The following is a 15,376-nucleotide window of genomic DNA, read 5'->3' as shown; positions in this document are numbered from 1 at the left end:
GCACGACACGGGGATGACCTGGAACAGACTCCCGCTGTCCACTTGCTTCTCATCTAGCTTCTCTTTGGAATTCCCATCCAGCGGGGATTCCTTCTGAGCTGGGAATTACCAAGCAGCAATCTCTCTTCCCCCACGTTGCTGCATAGAGCGTGTTGCTTTCTCTCTAGCAAGGAAATTCAGCGAATCATTTAGAAAGTGGATTTGAGGCCTTAGCGAGTCCAGGGCACTTGAGTGAGAACCCTTTTTGTTGTTCAAGAGATTAAAAACTACTTAAACTAAGTTATAGCTCCAAGGGAATTTATTTTTAATTCCGTTGATTATGTGATGCCAAAATATTTTAACATAAATTGTGGACACCATGATATTCTACCTCTAAATACCTCAGTATGCGTCTCTAAAAATGTTTTCCTATAAAATCCTAATTTCTTAATATTGTTTATGTTCAATCCATATACAGATTTCCCCAGGGGTCAAAAGTGAATTCACTGGTTCACATGAAGGAAAAGTCAAGTGGGTCTTTAGGGGCAGCTATTTAAACAGTGATATCAGGAGACTTCCCCGGCAGTCCAGTGGTTAGGACTCTGCACTTCTACTGCAGGGGGCAGGGGTTTGATCCCTGGCTGGGGAACTAAGATCCCACATGCTGCGACACAGCCAAAAAAATAATAATAATAATAAATAATAAATAATAATAAATAATAAATAAAATAAAAATAAATAAAAAAATAATAAATAAAATAAAACCCATCTCATCCCCTCTTTCCTTGGTTCTGTCTCCTCGTGTTGGATTCTCCCCTGGGGCGTGTCTTCTCCACAGAGCGGTCACCGGAAGCTCTTGACTTACATTACACTTAGAACTAACAAACCCCGGGGTCAAGAATCTTGGAGTCCCCATCACCTGCTCTTTTCCTCTAATACCCCACCCCCGTTTCCCCCCAATGGCTCCCCCTTCAGAGTATATCCAAGATCCCATCCATCTCATCATCTCCACCCTCGTCTCAGCCACCACCTTCTCTCTCCTAGATTATTCTAGAAGCTTCCTACCAGGACTCCCTGCTCTGCTCTTGCCCATTACTCTGCTCCCCCGATCTGCTCTCAACACAGATGCCAGAAAACTCTTTAAAGTGTAAGTCAGATCGTGCCATTTCTAGGGCTCAACGGTCCTTTCCTTTTTAAAAATAAAAGGGCTTCCCTGGTGGCGCAGTGGTTGAGAGTCTGCCTGCCAATGCAGGAGACACGGGTTCGAGCCCTGGTCTGGGAAGATCCCACATACTGCGGAACAACTAGGCCCGTGAGCCACAACTACTGAGCCTGCGCGTCTGGAGCCTGTGCTCTGCAGCAAGACAGGCCGCGACAGTGAGAGGCCCGTGCACCGCGATGAAGAGTGGCCCCGCTCGCTGCAACTAGAGAAAGCCCTCGCGCAGAGACGAAGACCCAACACAGCCAAAAATAATAAATTAATTAATTAATTAAAAAAAAAAGACAAAGTCCCTGCAATTGCCTGCAAGGTCCCCCCTGACTTCTCTCCCCCCAAGCCCCACCTTCTTACCTCTGACTTTGTCTCTTACTGCTCAGCCCCCCGAGCCATACGTGCTTCTTTGCTCTTCCTATATTACACATAGGGCCTTTGCTAGAGCTGTTCAGTCTGCCTGGAATGTTCTTTCCCCAGAGAGCCCCATGACTCATTTCCTCACCACCTCACCTCCTTGAATCTTGGCTGAAATGGGATCCACCTTGAGCATCCTATTTAAAATTGCTAAGGTCCAGAGCTGATGCTGGAGGTGATGAGGGGCAGCCAGCCAGGTAAAGAGCTGGGTAAAGAGCACAGCAGGAAGCGGGAACAGCAAGTGCAAAGGCCCTGAGGTGGGAAATTACTTGGTGTGTTTGAGGGATAGAAAGAGGACCAGTGTGTCTGAAGCTTAGAGGGTAAGGTTGGGGTCAGGGTTGAGGGAGAGTAGTAGTAGAAGAAATTGAAGGGGTAGGGAGGGAGCAGAGACTAGTTACTCTAGAGAATTAAGGAGCTGGTTTTCATTGTAAGTGCAGTGGGGAAAAGCTTTTTGAAAGTTCTTCCTCAAGGAGGTGAAATGATTTTAAGAAGTTCACCCTGGCCCCTGCATAAATAATTGATTGCAGGAGGGAAGAGTCTCAGGCTAGGGAGAAAGCTGTTATAATAATCCAGGAGAGAGATGCTGGTGGCTTGGACAAAGGTGGTCCCAGGGGAAGGGTTGAGACGTGGCCAGATTTACTGTGTTCAGATTGTAATGCTGATGGGACTTGTGATGGATCGGAGGTGGGGTTGGGTTGGGTGGACGGCATAGAGAGGAATCAAGGATGGCTCTGAAGTTCTTGGCTTGAGCAGCTGTTTGGGTGGTGGCGACTTTTATTGAGACGGGGAAGATGATGGGAGTGGGAGAAGAAGCATCAGGTTTAAAGTGGGGGCGAGGGGTGGGAAGGCAACATTTATTTGCAGGTGTTAAGCTCTGCATCCCAGAGGCATGATCGACCAGCCGCTTGAATGTGCAAGTTGTGCGGCTCATGGGAGAGGTGGGAGCTGGCCTCCCGCTTCTCTCTCCTGGGATGGGGCTCACCTGGAGGCAGGTTCAACTAAGGCAAGTCGCTCATTTCCCTCAGGAGGTGTGGCCAGTTTGGGGAATCAGGGAAAAGGGGGCTATGATTCCTGGCAGCTGGTGGGAGATCGGCCTCTTCCCTCCATCACCACCACTGCCCCCAGTCCTGTCTCTCACTTAAGATTTAAGAGAGCCGCAGTCTGCAGAGACCACGAGTATACTCATCCTGCCTGCCTTTGTTTCCCTTTCGTGCCAGCGTGGGACGACGGGAAGATCCGAGCCTTTGCCCCAGAGACAGGCCGGCTGATGTACGTCATTAACAACGCCCACAGGATTGGAGTGACGGCCATCGCCACCACCAGTGACTGTAAAAGGGTCATCAGCGGCGGTGGGGAAGGGGAGGTATTATTCTCGAAGGCAGAATCTTTTTAAAATAGCCCTTGGTTTAGAGCAACTGCCTCATAGCAGGCCACTAATTTGATTTTTTCACCTGTACTAGGAATCAGGCAGGACCAAATTAAGATTTTTGATGAAACTCTGAAATACCTCATAAATTAAAGTTCTAATAATATAAATACACATATCAATATTTTTGTTCCCAGAAAGGACATTTAGGATACAGACATGAAATCATTCTACAGGGAATTGAGCTAGGAATCCAAGTTGGTGTTTTGCCAGAGTTTTAGAATACTGTTTTTTTCTCCTTCAAAAACCAGTTATATCAATTGTCTTTATCTTATCTTGTAAAGGAGATGCTATTTTTAGAATTGATTCTTTCGTCTACCCAGATGCTTAGATCATCATTTCAAAATTATTACACTCGACCTTTTCGTTCCATCATTTCAAGGAGCCTAAAACATCTTTTTAGGGAGAAGAAAGATACAGCATCTTCACGTAGCCTTTGGCAGAGTTTGGATCAAACCCGTTAGTGGCTGAATGTTCGGGTTCTGGGGCCACACTGCCTGGGCTCCGATTTCACTTCTGTCACTTCCCAGCTGTGTGACCTAGGGTGTGTGCTTTAACCTCTCTGTGCTTCAGTTTCCTGTAAAAGTAAAGTATAAAGTGAAGATAGCAATACTCCAATTAGTGAGATTTTTTTTACACTCTTTATTTTGTACGAAGTCTTCAGAATCTGGTGTGCATTTCAGGTTCAGAGCACATCTCCATGTGGACTAAACCCTGCAGATGCTCCACAGACACACCTAGTCCTAGACCATCCCCCTGCTCTCTGCCCATTATCACCCTCGCGGCTCTGTTCCCTTCCCTCATCCCTTCAGCCACGCTGTTGCTAACACCCACAGCATCCTTGCTTGCTCCCTCAGCCTTTGGGGGCATCGACCCTGCTGAGGAGGGTTACAGGAGGGAATCGCACAAAACAGATTCGTCGCCCCCAGCCCTGATCAGCAGTCTTTTCACAATGCCCGCTCCCATTCCCCACAGCTACTCCAGACCTTTTCTTCCAAAAACATAGTCTTCAAGGTCTTTGTAAGTACTAGAGACCAGGGCTGCTGGTCCGCAGGGGTGCACCGGTCTGAATCCTGGGGTTGCTAAGGTACTCTTACGTATTTTATTTCCACTTTCATTGGCCGTTACCTGAGTTTATACCCAAACCTCCCTGCCATCCCCCAGCTAATGGCCGGCACATCCAAGGCTCCAGTCCTGTGCTGTTTGGCTGGTGCCCACGCCACACTGGCTAGAACATCTGCATCTCACCCTGGCTAGAGAGCCACTGCCTGCCTCCATACATTCAAGATTCTGGATCTGTTTGTTTTCTCTGGCAATAGTCATCACCCTGTCCCATGTCAAGACATACTGATTGGGCTTCCCTGGTGGCGCAGTGGTTGAGAGTCCGCCTGCCGATGCAGGGGACACGGGTTCGTGCCCCGGTCCGGGAAGATCCCACATGCCGTGGAGCGGCTGGGCCCGTGAGCCATGGCCGCTGAGCCTGCGCGTCCGGAGCCCGTGCTCCGCAACACGAGAGGCCACAACAGTGAGAGGCCTGCGTATCGCAAAAAAAAAAAAAAAAAAAAGACATACTGAGTTATTTGAACACCATAGCAAGGAAGATGGCCTGGCTCATTTGGGATAACCTCATGCTTCCTCATCTTCTTGACTGAGAAAGTGTCTTTGAATGTTTTTCGTACTTCATTTAAGGTTATATTCCTCTTGTCAGGTGCAAATAAGTTAGTCTGTTATTACTGATGCCAACACTAGTTTTCAGTTTAGTGTTCAACTAGACCGTGGCTCCTCTGTTGTCTTATATCACTTATACAAAATAATTTCTGCTCTTCTTATGTTTTAGAAGTCCAACACGTTCATTATAAGAAGCATCTGACTACATTATTATGTTCTCTGGTATAGTTGTGACAGAGCGTTTATCCATTACAGGACCTACTGTTATAACCAAATAACTTTCCTTTCTACTTACCCTTTGTATTACAGTTAGGGCATCATACTTGCCAGTTTTGAAATTTTGTGTGTAGGTAGTTGTATCACCTCTGCATTTCATTTCAAGATAGCAAAGGGATATTAGACAATATTTGTCACTGCAAGTTGGGTGTTGGCTTCCGTGGAGTTGAGAACCACTGATTTTAAATGATTGAGACAGCAGCTGATGTGAAAGTTTAAATATGGCTCCGGGTACCCAAGAGATTCCCTGATGGAGGCAGGACTTTGAGAGCAGTGCTCAGCAGAAACGAGCAGACATGTTGTTTCACTCGGTTTAGTAGCACCCTCTGTATTACTGGTTTTAGCAGCGGGTGTCTGATATATTTCTCAGTCCTAAAGTAAAAACAGGTGTAGGCTCCCTGGTAGGCATCTCCCTGGCTCCGTGGAAGAATATTCCCAGCCTGCAACTTGGCATCCCTACCTCACTCGACTGAGATGAGGACAGGGAATTAGAAAAAGCAAGTCAGCCCAGGAGGTGAGAAAGCTCTTGGAATCTTTTTATTTTTTACTTTTTTTTAACCCCCTTCAAAAATTCCCAAGGTGGAATTGAGAGCCTGTGCTTTGTGGCTTGCAGGTGAGGGTGTGGCAGATAGGCCACCAGACCCAGAAGCTGGAGGAGGCCCTGAAGGAGCACAAGTCCTCCGTGTCCTGTATCAGGGTGAAGAAGAGCAACGAGGAGTGCGTCACGGCCAGCACGGACGGCACCTGCATCATATGGGACCTCGTGTAGGTACCAGTGATGGGGAGGACCAAGTGATGCAGAACTCAATCCCAGCATTTTATTGAACTCAAGGGAAGACTCAACAAAGGGTAGAGGGCTTCCCTGGTGGCGCAGTGGTTGAGAGTCCGCCTGCCGACGCACGGGACACGGGTTCGAGCCCTGGCCCGGGAAGATCCCACATGCCGCGGAGCAACTAAGCCCATGAGCCACAACTACTGAGCCTGCGCTCTAGAGCCCGTGAGCCACAACTACTGAAGCCTGTGCGCCTAGAGCCCGTGCTTCGCAAAAAGAGAAGCTCCCACAATGAGAAGCCCCATGCACCGCAAAGAAGAGTAGACCCCACTCACTGCAACTAGAGAAAAGCCCGCGTGCAGCAACGAAGACCCAATGCAGCCAAAAATAAATAAATATATATATATTTTAAAAATAGTAAATAAGCTCTCTCAGGAAGAGAAAGTCATGTTTCACAGCTCTGGAATCTATTTTTCAGGCGTCTTAGGAGGAATCAGATGATCCTGGCTAACACCTTATTCCAGTGTGTTTGTTACCACCCTGAAGAGTTCCAGATCATCACCAGCGGAACAGACAGAAAGGTAAGAGTCAAGATCTTTCTGGTACAAGAGAAGAGCAGTGACGCCTTGTGGCTGAGGGTACAGGCCCTGGAGTCAGGCCATGCCAGTTCAAACCATGGGTTTGCTGGTGATCCGCCGTGTCAGTTTGGAAATGCTACATAACGTTTTGGGGTGCCTTTGCTTCCTTTTCTGCAAAATGGAAGTGATGACACCACTGACCTCATGCAGTTGCTGTGGGGATTAAAGTCATGATTGAATATGATGCTAAAAGCGGGGGGCCTGGCACAGAGCGGGCGCTCAGTAAGTACTGGTTTTGATTATGACGACATTTCTAAGGCTGGAAGTGTTGTGCCCAAAGGAGCTGTCACTTTGATTAAATTCAAATTGAATGACAATAGAGCTCATCTCTCATCACCCTACTTTGTCAATATATTAAAAATCTCTTAAGCTAGGGAGTCCATGTCCTTCAGTGAAAATTGGCCATTATTTGGGGGGGAACATTTCCCCCTTGGAGCAAGCAGGAGGCTTCAGGAGAGAGACACATGGAAGGGCAAGGAAGCTGGGGTGTCTCCCACCCTGCCAGCCACATCGGATCAGCCAGATCTTGGCCTGATTACCTGCACATCCAATTACTGGGTTTGAATACCCCTAATGTAGACTTTGAGATAATTGAAGAAGAGTTTGCATATTTATTGTTTTGCCAGATACAGGCTAAGTTCATGGAGTTAAAAGTATTGAGGGAAAAATACAAAAGGTACCTTCCCTCCCCACCTCCACCCCCCAAATTAGAATCTAGGAGTGGGTTTTTTTCCTGTTTAAGCTTCCCAGGTGATTGGGAACGACTGCCTGAGACACTTTGTCATAAAAACCCAAGGAATGCTGCCTGGTCCAACCGGGATCTGCCCGACACACACAGAATGTTCTGGGAGGGCGTGAAGAACTGCCTCTGTGTTCCAGTCTCTGTAGATTGTTAGGTTTCTTTGTGTCTCATCTGCCCAAACTGGCCTATGCCTGCCCATCCCCCAACCTGTGCTTGACTTGTGGTCTAAGTGGGCTTCCTCTTGGCACTGGGGTGGGAGGGATATTAGGGAGTTAATCACCACGTCACTATAAATGCTTTGATGGACGGTTCATATTGTTTCTAAATTAGTGTGATGTCTGCCATATTCTAGGTTTCAGCTTTTGCGGCTTGAAACAGTCTATTTCCCTCTTATTTGAATTTTGACCAGAATATTCCAACCATAAATCACAAATCTGTCCAACTACTCTAAGTGCTGGGGACATGACAGTGTCCCTGCTGTCATGGAGCTTACCTACCTTCTGTATTAATTTTGGGTGGGAGGGGATGGAATGGGATAGTACACATGTAAATGAGTCCATGAAAGAGCAATGAGTAATAAGTGAACAAGATGATACGAGATGGTGAAAGAGCTAAAAAAATATATAGAACAGGCTATAGGATAATGGCTGGGAGAAGGAAGCTGTTTTAGCAAGGATGGTCAGCGAGGCCTCCTTAAGGAGGTGGCGCTTGAGCTGAGGCCTGAGTGCCAGGAGGACCCAGCCATGCTTTGATCTCAGGGAAGACCATTCCTGGCAGAGGACGCTTGGGAAAGCCCAGGGGAGGCTCACTTTGACTTCCCTGGTCAAGGAAGCTGGTCATCAAGCACCAGTGACTTACATCGATGGGATTCCTGAGAAACTAGGATTTTGGCATGCTTTCATACTCCTTTATGTTTTTACTATGAAATCAGAACTTTATTGTTAAAGTGACCGAGCATCGATAGAAATTATAAAGCAAAATAAATAAATAAAAAGAAAAGAAAAATTTTAAATAGCAGACACCATTTCTAGCTAAATTCAGAGGAATACAGATTCCTGGCGTAATGACGGGAACACAGGAAGTTGCCACCAACATGAAACAGAGAGAAAGTTCTGGGTGAAATACCCAAGTTCCCACTCCTGATTCCTGGTCAAGGGCTCTATGTTTAGAAAGAAATTTTTTTTTTTTTCTTGTGGTACGCTGGCCTCTCACTGTTGCGGCCTCTCCCGTTGCGGAGCACAGGCTCCGGACGCGCAGGCTCAGCGGCCATGGCTCACGGGCCCAGCCGCTCCGCGGCATGTGGGATCCTCCCGGACCGGGGCACGAACCCGCGTCCCCTGCATCGGCAGGCAGACTCTCAACCACTGCACCACCAGGGAAGCCCTAGAAAGAAATTTTATTTGTGAATTGGTTGTACATTTACAAAGTTAAAAAAAAAAAAAGCATAAAACCAGTATATTCAGAGAAAAATCTTCCTTCCTTGAGCCCCTGTCTCCTTTCCACCCCTAACCCAGTTCCTTGGCCCAGGAGGGGGCGGGGGGTGTGTGTGTGTGAGGATGCGGGTGGAATATATGATCAGTCTCTGTTTAAACCCAGCCCTGCGGAATGTTCTGTTGCTTTGAGGCAGAAGAGAAGGTTTGGAATAAGGGTGGGGTGAGGAAGAGGGAGGGCCAGCCGGGGTGAGAGCTCACTTGTTAAGGCCCAGTCTCCAGAACTTTCCAGAACTGCTCATTCCCCAAGCTGGAGGAAGGAAATGCTTTCCCCTCCCGCCAGGCCTAAAGAAAGCTTCACTTTCCTCCTCTTAAGAGCAGAATTGGGAAAGCAGATGCAGTGGCCGCTTCCTTCTCTCCTTTACAGCTCCCTTCAGGCTCAGTCTGCGCCATCTGACCAGAAGTACTCTCTGTCTCAATCCAGTTTACCAGCATATCAACACCTCTTTAAACTGAATGCAAATTTTAAAGCCACTACTAAAAATATTAAAATGATTTCTCCACCCCCTGCTTTAGCCTATTTATAATTTCAGCTGGTGTATCATCCCGGGTGTATTTTTGCCGTCTGCTATATAAAGTAGAACCTTCTTTTGTTAGCATGCGTGTGGATGATTTCACTGAGCTGAACCCCGCCTCATGCTTCTTTCTCGAATTGCAGATTGCTTACTGGGAAGTGTTTGATGGGTCAGTAATCAGAGAGTTGGAAGGTTCCTTGTCCGGGGCCGTCAATGGCATGGATATCACCGTGGAAGGAGTGCATTTTGTCACAGGTCAGTCCTGGGATAAGAGAAGAAAGCCAAGCCCAGCTTATTTAAATGGGAAAGTGGAACTCCCAGGCGGGAGGCAACTGGAAGTGACCACAAAAGGGTCTAAAGGGCAACGTGGTTAGATTCAGGCCCGAACACTGCAGTCGGTGTGGCTGGGAAAGAAAACTCCAGAAGCCACATTTCAATGAGAGGAAACATTTGCTCATGAGCCTTAGGGACACAAATATAAACCTAAGCTTCCACTGCGTGCTCTTTTTGTGGTGGGCAGCGATGAAAGAAATGGGCCTTTACACGATCTTGTAAACCAATTATACTTCAATTTAAACAAATTAATTAATTAAAAAAGAAAGAAAGAAAGAAATGGGCCTTTACATGGGCTGGGCTGTCCAGTCTGCCTTGCTCTGCTATTTCCTACTGAAGTCTTAAATGCCAGGCTTTTCGGTCAGCATTTCCAGGGGGCATTTGCCACACAATGTGCCCACTGCAACAGCATCAGTCCCATTTCTTGCAGCCTCTTTGATTCTTCCGGACAGTAACCAGTTAATGTTCCAAATCAATAAAATTTCACAAACACATTTATGTAAAGCATGATATAAAATTAGACATGGTATGATCCTAATCACATATTCAGATGTATATCTGTGTAACTTACAGAGAAAAGACCGGAAGGAACTAAACCAAGATGTTACTAGTGGTTCTTTCTGGATGGTGGGATCAGGGGTGATGTCACCTCTTTACATTTTTTCCCCCCAAATGAACTACAACAGATCTAGCTTTTTATAATCAAGGAAAAGAGTGTTTATAAAGATAGGTTTTTCTTCCTTTAAATCGGCACATGGGGAATGTATTGAAAACGATCCAGTAATTTAAAATCAGGACTGTTTCTCTCTGTTCTGCTGCAGCAATGCCACGTGACTGCTTTGTCATTTTCAGGTGGAAATGACCGTCTTGTCAAAGTTTGGGATTACAATGAGGGTGAAGTGACTCACGTTGGGGTGGGACACAGTGGCAACATCACCCGCGTCCGGATAAGTCCAGGAAATCAGTACATCATTAGCGTGAGTGCCGATGGCGCCATTTTGAGATGGAAGTACCCATTTCCCTCATGAAACGTTGGAGACCTCCTGGATTCACAGCACTGAATACCGTCCTGTTGGAGGCTGAGCTTAGATAACTCCACGACTAGTCTTGCTTTCTCACACCTGTGTGTCTGTGCTTTGGTCAAAATACTTTATCTACAAGTTTCTCCTTTCCTTTATAGAATGCATTTTACATTCTCGAATTGTATATTAAAACTGAGACGTGTTCAAGAATAATTCGTCCAGACTGTAAAGTTTTTTTATTATGAGTAAGTTCCCAGTTGTTGGTTTCCTGTCATAATCTCCCTTCTATGACTCTGCAAAACCCACAGCCCTTCCTCATAATTTGTCCACAGATAACCATTGCTGTTAGTCTCTAAAAATAAGGAAGGTGAATTTACCTTCTTTTTTTTTTTTTTTTGCGGTACGCAGGCCTCTCACTCTTGTGGTCTCTCCAGTTGCGGAGCACAGGCTCCAGACGCACAGGCTCTGCGGCCATGGCTCACGAGCCCAGCCGCTCCGCGGCATGTGGGATCTTCCCGGACCGGGGCGCGAACTCATGTCCCCTAGCATCCACAGGCGGACTCTCAACCACTGCGCCACCAGGGAAGCCCCAAATTTACCTTCTTAATCAGCATTTCATTGGTCAAGCTGCCTGGGGCAAGACGTGGGTTTGGATCCAGATCTTGGGTAGGGTTTTTGTTTTGTTTGAACTCTCTGATACTCCGTTTTGTAAAGCAAGAATACCTGCTCAAAAAGTGATTGTGAGAATTAAGTGAAATAATGTATTAAAGCCTCGGCAGCGTTCATGACACAGAGTAGAAACTTCAATACGAATTATGGTGCTTTCTCAAAGAAAATGTGTGTCGGGGATCTTGGGGGTAATTATCAAAGGTGAAATTTCATAGATGTTTTTCTGGAGTTAACCATAAAATCTTTCTCCTCTGCTTACCATTAGAAGAGCGATGGAATGGACCTTGTGTATTGACGGTCCAACCAGGGACGGTGTCCTTTTCCAGGGAGCGTAAATAACGGTATTTCCCAGAAACACTTCAAGTCTCTAATTCACAGGACAGTCTTTTGTTCTGTGCATATTCTTTATCCTTTACCTAATGCTTCCCCCCCCCCCCCGCATCAGGTAACCAACCTGCTGCTGCCCTATTTGACATATCAAGGTGGATATTTAATAAATGATGACCACTTTATTCATCAGATAATAAGTAACATTTCAGGGCATTCATGTGATAAGCCTCCTGCTAATCTCTTGTTGAGCTAGAAATTGATGAGAAATTCACTTTGCGAGACTGCCGGATTAACGTGACAGTTACAAGATAAAGTGAGGGAGGTCCCCAGGGAATCAAGGGCAAGGCAATGCCAAGTCAATTCTTATTGGGCAACAATTCAGCTGGGATTTTGCGTTAAGGAGTGAACGTGAGACCTCCTAGGAGGCGCGCCCGGGAGCTGGAAAACTTCCTGGTGAGCAAATACAGAGGTTGGAAAGATCTAAGCTGCGGGGTTGTCAGTCCACAGACCCTGCTCGAGTTCCGGCTTCTCTGCTTACGGGTCGTGTGGCCTCAGCCCATTGCGTTAACTTCTCTGAGCCCGTTTCTCCACCAAATAAACCGAGGACGGTCAAGTCTCGCTTGCAAGTTTTGATAAACGCCCTAACCTAGTCTGTAATTTAAACAAGCAAACCACAACCAATCCCGGGTGTTTCTACACGCGCCTTCCAGTTCGGGTCCCAGGATGGCGGGTCCCGCAAAGGCTCTGCCTCCCCTGCGGGGCAGACGGGCTGGAAGGAGGTGGCGCCATCTGTCCGCACACACCTGAGCCTGCGGCGGAACCAGCGGTACCAAGGTACTCTCCACCCGTTCACCGCCCCCAGGGCGCGTCTCTCGCTACGCCGGAGGCTGCCCTCTGGGGAACCTTCCTTTCCCTTCTTTTCACCTTCGCCTGGAGGTAATTACAAGAAATTTAGCAACAGCCACGGCTTTGCAATTTACTAGGGCGTTCACATTTATCATTCCTCTATTACTTTCACAGCTTGAAGGCTGGGAGCGGACTAGGAGCAGAGGTTAAATTCAGGTCGGTAGGTTTAGGAGAGGTTAGGAAATGGGAGGGAACCTGAGCTCTGCGCTCCAGTGCTTTTATTCCTGGTCCGAGCGGCGGGGGCGGGACCCGACGGGGGTGGGGGCGGCGGGGCGCTGCCCGGGGCGGGCCCTACGGCCTGATTCCCGCGCGGGGCGGGGCGGCCCCGCCCTTGGCTCCGCCTCCGCCCGATTCCCGCACACCTGGCCCGCAGGTAGCCGGCTCCCGGTTGCCTTTCCGAGCCTGGAAGGGCCTGTTGGCTGCTCGTCTGTCCGGCGCCTGGAGGCTGGGAGCTCCGCTCCGGGAGGGGCGCCGGCGGGAGCCATGGACCCGGGCGCGGGGGCCGCGACCGGAGAGGGGCCGCCCGCGCCCCGGCCCCGCCGCCGCCGCTCCCTGCGCCGCCTGTTTGGCCGCTTCCTGCTGGCGCTGGGCAGCCGCTCCCGCCCCGGGGACTCGCCGCCCCGGCCCCAGCCCCAGCCGGGACACGGCAATGGCGACGGGGAGGGAGGCTTTGCTGGCCCCCCGGGCCCGGATCCAGCTGCTCCCGGAAGCCCCGGGGAGGAGCGCCCGCCCCGACCCCAGCCCCAGCTCTCCGCCGGCGACGGGGCGCGGATCCCGGGAGCTCAGGGCTTGAAGAACCACGGCAACACCTGTTTCATGAACGCCGTGGTGCAGTGTCTCAGCAACACCGACCTGCTGGCCGAGTTCCTGGCGCTGGGGCGCTATCGGGCGGCGCCGGGCCGCGCCGAGGTCACCGAGCAGCTGGCGGCGCTGGTGCGCGCGCTCTGGACGCGCGAATACACGCCCCAACTTTCCGCCGAGTTCAAGGTAGGCAGCGCCGGGCTGCCTCCAGCCTTGGCCGCTCGGCGGCAGCCACGTCCCGGCCTTTAGGGTTTCCCTTCTGGACCGTTGGGTGCTCCATCAGGAAAGGGGTTTCTTGGGGACTTCTCTAGATGGCATTTGCCGGTTAAGCCTCGGATTATCGCTTCTTTTTAAAATTAAATTTATTTTTACATTTTTATTTAGTTTTGTCTGCGTTGGGTCTTCGTTGCGGTGCGCGGGCTTCTCATTGCTGTGGCTTCTCTTGTTGCGGAGCACGGGCTCTAGGTGTGCGGGCTTCAGCAGTTGTGGCACGCGGGCTCTAGAGCGCAGGCTCATTAGTTGTGGTGCACGGGCTTAGCTGCTCCTCGGCATGTGGGATCTTCCTCGACCAGGACTGGGGCCCCCGTCCCCTGCATTGGCAGGCGGATTCTTTTTTTTTTTTTTTTTACACGTTTAAGTTTATTCAAATTTATTCAAAGCAATCTGGTTTCATATGTATTATGCTATTGGAAATAGTCTCATGTTTTGTTTTGTTTTTTAACATCTTTATTGGGCTATAATTGCTTTACAATGGTGTGTTAGTTTCTGCTTTATAACAAAATGAATCAGTTATACATATGTTCCCATATCTCTTCCCTCTTACGTCTCCCTCCCACCCTCCCTATCCCACCCCTCCAGGCGGTCACAAAGCACCGAGCTGATCTCCCTGTGCTATGCAGCTGCTTCCCACTAGCTATCTACCTTACGTTTGGTAGCGTATATATGTCCATGCCTCTCTCTCACTACCACTGCGCCACCAGGGAAGCCCACAGCCTTTGTTTTGAGTTGATTAGTGTGTCAGCGCTTGAGGCGGGTGAGTGCAGGGAGCTGGTGGATTTGAGCGAATTCAGCATTTCTGCACTCAGCAAACATTAGTTGAAGTATCGGAGGACTGTTCTAACGCCAGGGATAGAGGGTTTCCACTCTAGTTTCCAGTGCGGTGCGGGGAGTCGAACTTCGAAGGCCAAGGTCTAGGAGGAAGGAGGTGGATGATGAGAAGGACGCAGCCAGGCCAAGATCTAGGAGTAATCCCCACAGGGGGAGGGAACAGCAGTTGCAAAGACCAGAGGCCTGAAGGAGCTGAGAACTGGAGGCATGAAGAAAACTCGGGTGGCTCTTGCCCAGAAGAGTAGAGTGGGGAGGAGATGAGGTTGGCCAGATCATGTAAGGTTTGGGAGGCAACGGTAAGGAGTTTGGCTTTTATTCTAAGCCCATCGAAAGCTGAGAATCTGTGTGCCAGGTACTGTGCCGAGGGCCTGGGAGAGGCAGTGGGTGTGCTATATTGGAGGTGGCATGCTTTTGCTTAGTGTGAATGAAATCCCCTAGGATGCGTTAGCGTGGGTTTGTATCCTTTGTTCCTGGGGTCACGGTCTACTTACTGGGTATGCTGCAGGGTCATGAGGCTTTGGAAGTTATGTGTATCACTTCACCCAGGATTAAAGCGGGGCATTTGTTTGGGGTCCCAGTTGGATTAAAGAGTGCTGATAATTGACGCGCATGGCTGGCTTCCTGCTAAAAAACCACAGTTCTGGGCAGAGAGCTGAAGCTCCCCAAAGACTAGGGATTGTTGTTCTTGGGGGAGAGGGAACTTGTCAGTGTTCATTCCACAAGCATCACCGCTCTTGAGTTTCAGCCTGAGAAAGCAATCCTTGCCATGTGACCCACGAGGATGCCAACCCCTACCGTCCTCCCTCCTGCTTCCACTAGTGAAGCACTGTTCTGCAGGCGTCAGTGGGTCAAATGGGTGTCAGTAATATCTCCTTTTGGCATCATTTGCTTTTTAAATGTGAGAGGCAGTATCCTTTAGTGGTTCAGAGCAAGGTCTTGGTTACCTTGAGCAAGTTACTAAAATCTCAACTGTGCCTCAACTTTCCTTATCTGTAAAATGGGACTCTAGAGGTACCTACCTTCTTATAGGGTTGTTCTGAGGGTAAAATGAGCTAATTATAATTCCTCACTTGCA

At 48.8% G+C, this 15,376-nt stretch overlaps 2 protein-coding genes across 3 annotated transcripts in view; both read left to right on the top strand.

The window, feature by feature from the left end:
* The window catches only part of CFAP52 (cilia and flagella associated protein 52), a 33,698-nt gene extending 23,007 nt beyond the window's left edge, over window positions 1–10,691 (top strand). The window contains exons 10-14 of the mRNA XM_019944174.3: window positions 2,824–2,969; window positions 5,590–5,741; window positions 6,227–6,329; window positions 9,277–9,388; window positions 10,319–10,691. Of these exons, the coding sequence (XP_019799733.1) occupies window positions 2,824–2,969; window positions 5,590–5,741; window positions 6,227–6,329; window positions 9,277–9,388; window positions 10,319–10,494 (689 nt within the window). The 3' untranslated portion in view covers window positions 10,495–10,691. The remainder of the gene's footprint in view (window positions 1–2,823; window positions 2,970–5,589; window positions 5,742–6,226; window positions 6,330–9,276; window positions 9,389–10,318) is intronic.
* A 2,054-nt stretch (window positions 10,692–12,745) lies between these two features.
* USP43 (ubiquitin specific peptidase 43) overlaps window positions 12,746–15,376 on the top strand; it is a 62,749-nt gene continuing 60,118 nt past the window's right edge. For both annotated transcript variants that reach the window (XM_019944259.3, XM_019944258.3), the window contains exon 1: window positions 12,746–13,380. In XM_019944259.3, coding sequence (XP_019799818.2) covers window positions 12,877–13,380 — 504 coding nt within the window. In that variant the 5' untranslated portion in view covers window positions 12,746–12,876. The remainder of the gene's footprint in view (window positions 13,381–15,376) is intronic.

The sequence above is a fragment of the Tursiops truncatus genome, chromosome 20 (assembly GCF_011762595.2).
Source record: "Tursiops truncatus isolate mTurTru1 chromosome 20, mTurTru1.mat.Y, whole genome shotgun sequence".
In the NCBI taxonomy this organism is placed as follows: domain Eukaryota; kingdom Metazoa; phylum Chordata; class Mammalia; order Artiodactyla; family Delphinidae; genus Tursiops; species Tursiops truncatus.
The sequence above is the reverse complement of the archived record's forward strand: the minus strand, read 5'-3'. Positions and strand labels throughout refer to the sequence as shown.